We start from the raw sequence: 7881 nt of genomic DNA, 5'->3' as shown, positions 1-7881 counted from the left end.
GACCGCAGCGAGGGAAGGAGCCCCCGGTTACGCAGCATCCAAAGTGTGTGTGTGGGGGGGGAACCCTCCTCGCACACCCCAAAGGGGCTCCCCGGGGTCCCCCCCCTTGGCGGGGGGGGGGCACCGCTTTATTCAGCCCCGGGGTCCGCCTCTCACAGCCCCCTGGGGGGGGGACCCCGTTACACCGCCCCGGGGTCCCCTTTTACAGCCCCCCAGGGGGAAACCCCCCCTCCACAACGCTCGGGGAGGGGGGGTGGGGGGGGAAGCACCCCGTTATACCGCCCCGGCTCCCCTCTCGCAGCCCCCCCGGCAGGGGTCCCCCAAAATAAAGGCCCGGAGTCCGACCCCACACACACACACACACACACGCACACAGCCCCCTCCCGGCCCCCCCCGGCGGATCGCGGCCCTCGCAGCGCAGCGCAGCGCAGCGTAGCGCAGGCCGCGGGACCCCGCGCCCCCTCACGGGCCGCCCCGCGCGCAGCCTACCGCCGCCGCCGCCGCGCCCGCCCCCCGCGCCGCGCCCGCGCGGCCCATTGGCCGGACCGCAGGGCGACCGCTCTCCCGTTTGCCGCGGCGGCTGCCAGTCAGGCGGAAGGGGCGGGGCGGCGGCGAGGTAGGTTGAGTCGCAAAAGGGGGGCGGGAAGAGGCGGGAGCCGTGGGGCGGGCTGGGGGCGGCCGGGGGCAGGGGGACCCGGGGGGAGGGCAGAGCTGTGGGGCTGGGGGACCCGTGGAGAAGGCAGAACCGTGGGGCAGGGGGACCTGTGGGGCAGGGGGACCCGTGGGGAGGGCAGAGCTGTGGGGCAGGGGATATCTGTGGGGCAGGCAGAGCTATGGGGCAGGCAGTTATGGGACAAGTGTACCTGTGGGGCAGGCAGAGCCATGGGGCAGGGGTACCTATGGGGCAGGCAGAGCTCGCTGCGGCAGCAGGCCGGGGCAAGCAGCAGCAGCCCCCCACGCCTGGCGCCCCGCAGCCCCGAGCCCCCCCCCCCCCCCAGTGCCCCTCCGGGAGGGCAGCCCAAGCCCCCCAGCACGCCCAGCCCCACAGCCCCCCTCCCCACGGCAAGGCCAGAAGGAAGCGCGTGTGGGTCCGTGTGGGTCTGCCCGGCGGCGCAGTTTATTCACAACATCCCCGCAGCAAGCCCCTTCCCCGCACGTGCCTCTCCCAGCCCCGGCCCTGCAAGCCGGGCGCGAGGGGGCAACGCTGCGAGAGGAGAGGGGCGAAGCGGTGCCGGTCCTGCCTGCGCGGTCCCGGCCGAGCGGCACAGGGCCGGCACCGGAGCAGGCCAAGGCCGCGTTGGCCAGGGGGTTTCCCCCCAAAGTGACCCAAAGCTCAGCCCGGGGTGGGTGCCGGCGGCAGGTGCCAGCGCGAGCAGTAGACACGTGGAGCCGGCGCCTATGGCTCCCAGGAAACCAAGGCGCTTTGGCAAAAGCCCAGGCGGCAGCTAAGCCATGGTGCCGAGACCCAGGCGGGCTCCACCTCGGTGCCTGCAGGACCATGCACGCGCCCAGGACGTGCAAAGCTGCGCGCGTGGTCCTGCCACCACGCTGGAAGGGGCCCTCCGAGACCGACACCCGGGGGCCCTGGCCGCTGCTAGGCCTGCGCCCCCTTAGCGTGGGCTGCTCCGTGACGGGACAGGTCACTTGCCCATGGGGACAGGAAGGGGAGACAGTGATGGGGACGTTATAACCCTATTAAAGCTCTGGTACCAGAGGCTGTTGCAGACCCTGTACCTCCTTGGCATCCTGGAAGTCGCTGCCCCAGCTCCCTCTCCCTCGCCCCGGTGGGGCTGTTATTGCAGGGCTGCTCAAGGATTTTTTCCCCAGGGTGCGGTGGGGAAAGGTGGGGACGATTGGGGACCGTTTCCCTGCTGAGGCTTGTAGGTCAGCAGCTGGGCACCCCCAAGGGTAGTGTGGAGAAACACCTGGGGGGCTCCTGGAGGGGCTGTGCAGTCTGGCGGGGCCATGCCCTTAACGGAGACCCGGCGAGACCCGAAGGAAGTCGGGCCCCAGGCAGGAGGGAGGGTGAGAGCCCCCAGCGGCCCGTGTCCAGCAGCCCCAGCAGGAGCGTGGTAGCAGCTACATGTTGAGAAAGGAGAAGGCAGATGGTTCCCTGCTGCACTCCGCATCTGTCTGACTTGAAGCACCAGCGTCCCCAGGATGGGACAGTGTCCACGGCTCTGCGGGGGGAGAGTCCTGGGAAAGCACCAGGCCAGGACGGGCCACCAGCTCCATGCCAGCAAAGAGGGACAGGCTCCGGGAGGGTGCAGCAGCACCTGCCGTATGCCCCGGGATCTCTCCCAGTCTGCTCGCTGCCTCCGGGTTGCGGGGACAGGTTGGCACTGTGACGCTGGACTGCTCCACTTCCACCCCCTGCTCTCCCACGCAGACCGGTGCGGCCACGGGGAGCGGGGCTACGCTCACGGGCTTGAGGATGCTCTCGCCTGTCAGGGGCGGGATGTCCGTCAGCAAGTCCTGGGTGCACTGGGCCGAGCCCGCGGCGAGGACGGAGGGGTCCGCGTCCGGTTGTGAGCTCTTTGGCGAAGGGCAGCCTCTGCACAGAGCCTCGAACTGCCGCAGGATCTGGGAGGAGAAGAGGCAGAAGTTGGGAGTCAGCGCAGGAGTGGGAGCAGGGCCCTGCACTAGCACCTTTTCCCAGACAGTGGGTCCTGGGTGGCCCGCTCCAAAGGAGAGGGGCCATCCTGGGGATCCCTCGGGCCCCCCCCGGCCTGCCTCCGCTGCAGCCAGCTGGCAGAGCAGCACCCACTGCACCCTCCCGGGGAGGTGGCAAGATCAGCCTTGTCCGGAAACAGCATCCAGCCTGGGGAGGGAACTTTACAGCTCCCCGGCCCTCTGCTCCTGGGAGGAAAGGGGCAGCAGCACAGAGCAGGCAGCTAATTCCTGCCTGTCTGGGACACGCGCAGCAGAGCCGCCCCCAAGAGCTGGCAGTGAGGGGGTGCCTCGAATGACAGGCAGTCCCGGGGATCCCCTGCATGGGGAAGAGGGCACAGAGACGTCCCAGGAGTCACCTTCGTCGCTCGGTTGGCCACGGGGCCGGGGCTGCCTTGGCTGAGCTGCTGCAGGTGCTGTCGAGTCATTGCAAAGATCTGATCCAGCGAGAGCAGGTCGGAGCACATGAGGGACGAGATGGCACACATGGACCGCTGCGGGGAGGCAAGAGCTGGCTGAGCCTGGGCACGTGATCAGAAACACCCCGTAACCTGGCTTGAGGGAGCTTCCCCACCCACCCACCCACCTCGAGCAACAGCTCCAGCACCCGTCCATCCACCCCACATCTGCAACCCTTCATGAGCCCCTTCTTGGGGAACTAGGCTGGGGCTCGGCAGCACAGGCCGGGGCGGATGGGCAACACCAGCAGCCCCGCGGGCGCGTCCCGGCAGCACCCCGGGGCCAGCTCAGCCCCTGCAGGCACTCACCATGCGGACGCTCTCGCTGGGGTCCTCCAGGGCCCGGCTCAGCAGCTCCAGCACCACCTCGCAGTTCAGCAGCCCACACCTGGTGCAGGGGCAGAGGTTACAGCCAGCGCCCCACGCTGCCGGCCACACGCAGCACCCCGAGCCCCAGGAGCCGGCGTGGAGCAAGCACCAATCCTGCCCAGGAGCGTTTCAGCCCCAGAGCTCAGGGCCAAGGCAGCCAGGAGGGCGAGAAGGGATCGCACCGACCCCTGATGCCAACGCAGCGCTGCCTGCCTGGCCCCAGGGCTCCAGCCCCGCAGCACCCACGCTCCCGGGCGGAGACGCGTCGGGAACTTACTCCTTGACAAAGTGCTGCGCCTCCTCCCTGGTCAGGAAGACCCTGGCGCCGCGGGTCAGCGCCGTCACCAGGCTCACCTCCCGCACGCAGTCACCCAGGCTGTCAGCATCCACTCTGCACCGGGAGAGGGTCCAAACGTCTTGGCGTGGGCAGGGGCCAGCCCCGCTCCCTCCTGGGCTCTGCCCCACCAGGGGCTCTGGGAGGATGCACGGGCCTGGCAGCTCCACGCTCCAGCTCTCCCCCAGCTCAGACCCCAAAATCCTTCTGTGGGCTCAGCTGCCGCCCTCCTGCCTTGCAGAGGGTCCCTGCCAAGGTGGCTTCCCTGCCCCAACCGCCTCACCCGCCCGGCCAAAAGCTGCCCTGTCTGGGAGGCAGAACACCCCAGGAGGAACACGGCTCGGCAGCTTCAGAGGACTCCAGATTAATGGTGTTGAAAGAGAGGGCATGACGTCTGGACACACGGAGATGAGGAAACCATCTCAGAAGGACTCGGGGGAATGGGAGCTTGCCACACTCCCCATCCTCACCTCTCAGCCACGTTCGCCAGCTCCCGGCTGGCCCCGGAGTGGCTGTCGCTGCCCGACTTGCTGTAGGAGTCCGAGGTGCGGCTCAGCTCGCCGCTCTCCTGTGAGGAGTCCTGGGAGCTGTGCCCGCTGTCCATCTCTTCCCAGCCGCCCCCGGCCAGCCCCGGCTGGTGACTCACTGCAGGGAAAGGAGCAGTGAACCCTGGAGCTGAGGCCTCACTGCTCCTGCCTGCTCCAGCGGTCAGGACGAGACCGTGATGGCTGCAGCCCCATCCTGGCAGGCAGCCCTGCTTCACACCGGAGCTGGCTGTGCCTCAGAGCCATGCCAGGTATTTCCAGGAGTCTCTGAACTGTGCTGGGAGCTCGGGAAAGGAACTGCTTGGCTCTGTTACCACCACACAGGGCCACGGAGCAGCCGAGGGACAGCATCTTGCTGCCAACCATAGCCAACCTCCGCTGTGCCCCGGCCAGGAGTTGGTTCCCCTCCAAGATCCATCACTGATGCACTGATCCCAGGAGGAGCCTAAATGAGCCCTGGCAGGGTCCCCCAGCCCCAGTCCCTTTTCGGGATTCCTGCCAGCCCTCCCCACAGTCGACGGCCGTCCCAGCCCGCGCGGGAGGGCGACGTACCTCGGACGCTGTGTGCTGCCGCGGCTGCCGGCAGCTTGGCGGATCCCGTCGCGCTCCTCCCGGGAGGGGGTGCCGACACGGGCTGGTAGGCGTCTTCGTGGAGCTCCCTGCGACGCAGCCGGGGCCCCTCCTGGGAGGGGAGCACAGCGTTGGCCACCGCTTCGGCCGCTCGCTGGATGGTGCTGAGCAGGGCTTCACCTGTGGAGGCTGGGCAAAGGCCAGAGCGTGAGGCGCTTCCCAGGGGAGCCCATCGCAGGCCCCGGGCACTGAGCCCAGGCACCCACCGTCATCCAGGACACCGCGAGGGAACCAAGAGGAGAGGCTGACGGAGGGGAATAGCCCTGGCAGCCGCACTCCTGGCGCAAACAGGCCACGAGAGACTGACTGGCCGGACAAGGTGGGCAAGGGCGCTGTGCAAGGAGCGACCAGATCCGCCCCCCCGCAGCGCGGCCCACCCCCAGCAGGGATTTAGGGGGAGGGGAAGGTCTCCCCAGCTCGGGGGAATGGGGACTACCAGCACCTGAGAGAGGAGGTCCCATCGCTGCCTCCTCTCCAGCTGCCTGGAGCACATGGGCAGCTCCCAGGGGAGCTCCCCGGACAAGCCATCAGCCCGAGCTGGCCTCCCGCGTCCCGTCACCTCTCCCAGCAGGGAAGGGCCCTGCAGAGCCCTCCGCTGCCAACCGCACGACCGTGCCGCCAGCCCCAGCGGCCACGAGGCAGCTTGAAAAAGGGGAGAGCTACGAGAAGCCAGAGGGCGGGCTGGGGCTCAGCAGACACACGAGCATGGCTGACCCAGCGCAGCACCAGGACGCGCGGCGTGAGCAGAGAGCGCCAAGCTAGGGCTGCAGCTGGAGCTTACCGGCGCCGCTCTTCTCACTGCTGAAGCCGAATCCTTGCAAGGCGCTGCAGGGGCTCGATTTGGAGCCCATCCCTGGGGGAGGCACAAAGCATGTTCAGAGAGCACACGCATTTAGGGGGTCTCGTCTGCTGCTGCTCCTCCCCCTCGCACGCACCCAGCTCCATCAAGGCGGACGAGCACAGCACCACCAGCACAGCCCACGGGGGGGGGGGGGGGGGAAGGGGCTGCGAGGGGCTGGCACTTACCTGCAGGAGGCAGGGGGCGGGCAGGCAGCGCAGCGGGCTGGGGGAGCAGAGCATCCGAAAAGAGAACGCTGGCCAAGTCCTGCGGGGAGAGATGGAGCAGCAGGGTGGAGGGAGCCGCAGGAGCACCAGCCACCCGGGCCCAGCCCGAGCTGGGGAGCCAGAGCCGCCCCGGCGCTCCAGGCCCCGATTAGCACCCTGGGCATGGAGGGAATTGGGTGAGCACTCACCTGCGCAGCCACCCGGACCTTCTGGTTCAAACTGTTGCCATGGAGGGGGTCCGGGGGCCCGGCAAACACTGCAAGGCACAGGTTGGGAGCGTTGGGGGACGCCCAGCTCCCAGGCACAGAGCAGGTTTGGGCAGGGACACAGGAACTCAACACCCTGTGCCAGGCTCTGCAGCCTCTGGAGCAGCTCCAGGGGCAGGAGTCGCTCCGGGCTCCCAACCCAGCCAGGCTGCGGTTTCCAGCACCACGCAGGGCCATTCCCCCCTCACCTGCCTTCAGCTCCTTGCCCCGTTACCTGCTGCCTCTCGGATGAAGGCGGCATTCCTCTTCAGCTGCAGGATGAACTGGGGGGAGCCCTGAGCGCACGTGTGCAGCAAGATCTTCAGCACCTGCGGACACAGGCCTCAGGGGAAGAAGGCCGAGCCGCAGCCGCCCGCCAGCCCCACAGCGATGCCCACACGCCGGCCCATCGCCCTGGTGGTGCCAGCCCAGCCCCAGGGCTCCTTCGCGGCCGGGGCAGCCCTGCGGCGGCCGGGGGAGCCACGCGGCAGCCAGCCCGCGCTCGGCCCCCGCCTACCTTCAGCTTGACGTGGCAGGAGTTGCTCTGCAGCCGGTTGAGCAGATACTCCAGGAGGCACTGGCTGCTGCCAGGGGACTCGTGGGAGATCTCTGGAGCAGGGCGTTAGGGAATCTGCTTCCACTGCTACTGGGCCGCACCCGAGCGCGCGGGCTGGAGGAAGCCAGGCAGCCGCCCTGTCGCGTTGCTCACGCGCCTCCCCTTGCCCCCAGCCCCAAGGGCTGCTCCAGGCTGAGCCCCGTCCCTCCAGCCCAGCTTGGACGCTCTCCCTGCGCTGACCCCCTGGCTCGACCGTGGCAGCAGCAGCGCCCAGCCCGGCCCCGGGCCCCCACGGCGCCCCGGTGCCGCCCGCCCGGGCCCCAGCGGCAGCGAGACGGAAGGATACTGGTGATCTCCTCGAGCAGGTAGCCGGGGCAGGGCGCGTCGTCATCCGCGGTGCCCTTGAGCAGCATGGGCAGCTGCGAGAGGAACCGTGTGAGCGGCACAAAGTGACGCCGACGCCCGGGCCCGACCCCAGCCCAGGCCTGCCCTGCCTGGGCCGCGGAAGCCCACCGCAGAAGCCCACCATGGAAGCCCCTCGCAGTGACGCCATACCGCCCTACTGACGTCACAGCCGCCCCCAGTGACATCACAGCGCCCAGCTATGGCGTCAGAGCAGAAGGGCGGGGAAGGGGTTGCACCATCCTCAAGGGAGACCGGCTTTAAAGCCAGGCCAAGGAAGGGGCCCACGCTGTGGGGAAGTGCGGGGATGACATCACGCCTGGCGGAGTGACATCACGTCTTCAGGCAACCCTCCCCCCTTCCCGCCCGGCCCGTACCCGGCTCAGAAAACTCAGCCGGTCCCGCAGCGGCGCCGCCATGACGCTCCCGGTACCTGTCCCTGCCCGACCTGAACACGGCCTCGAAGCTCCGCCCCCAAGAAGGCGCCACGCGCCAATGAGGGTGCGAGGCGCCCTGACTCAGCCAATCAGAGAAGAGGAAGGGCGGAGCTCCGGGAGGAAGTGTCCCACGAGACTGACGCCGGCAGAGACTGGGCGAGAGAGCGGAA

At 69.1% G+C, this 7881-nt stretch overlaps 1 protein-coding gene across 1 annotated transcript; it reads right to left on the bottom strand.

The window, feature by feature from the left end:
* Positions 1-1114: 1114 nt before the first annotated feature.
* Positions 1115-7710, bottom strand: TEPSIN (TEPSIN adaptor related protein complex 4 accessory protein). Its single transcript, XM_067308159.1, has 13 exons — positions 7652-7710; positions 7219-7291; positions 6834-6925; positions 6552-6645; positions 6260-6327; positions 6033-6111; positions 5788-5859; positions 4929-5135; positions 4302-4476; positions 3775-3888; positions 3438-3516; positions 3030-3164; positions 1115-2583 (listed from the first exon to the last, which is right to left on the bottom strand). Exons 1-13 carry the CDS (start codon positions 7691-7693, stop codon positions 2080-2082), a joined length of 1734 nt encoding a protein of 577 aa, XP_067164260.1. The 5' UTR covers positions 7694-7710; the 3' UTR covers positions 1115-2079.
* Positions 7711-7881: the final 171 nt, after the last annotated feature.

The sequence above is a fragment of the Apteryx mantelli genome, chromosome 19 (assembly GCF_036417845.1).
Source record: "Apteryx mantelli isolate bAptMan1 chromosome 19, bAptMan1.hap1, whole genome shotgun sequence".
NCBI lineage: Eukaryota > Metazoa > Chordata > Aves > Apterygiformes > Apterygidae > Apteryx > Apteryx mantelli.
The sequence above is the reverse complement of the archived record's forward strand: the minus strand, read 5'-3'. Positions and strand labels throughout refer to the sequence as shown.

What these genes read in the sequence shown, in the direction of transcription:
- TEPSIN (XM_067308159.1), bottom strand. Translation starts at nt 7,693, where the DNA reads ATGGCGGCGCCGCTGCGGGACCGGCTGAGTTTTCTGAGCCGG. An exon ending in GGCTGAGTTTTCTGAGCCGG is followed by an intron (nt 7,292 to 7,651) that starts GTACGGGCCGGG and finishes TTCCTCTCGCAG; the next exon opens with CTGCCCATGCTGCTCAAGGG. An exon ending in CTTCATCCGAGAGGCAGCAG is followed by an intron (nt 6,328 to 6,551) that starts GTAACGGGGCAA and finishes TGTGCCTTGCAG; the next exon opens with TGTTTGCCGGGCCCCCGGAC.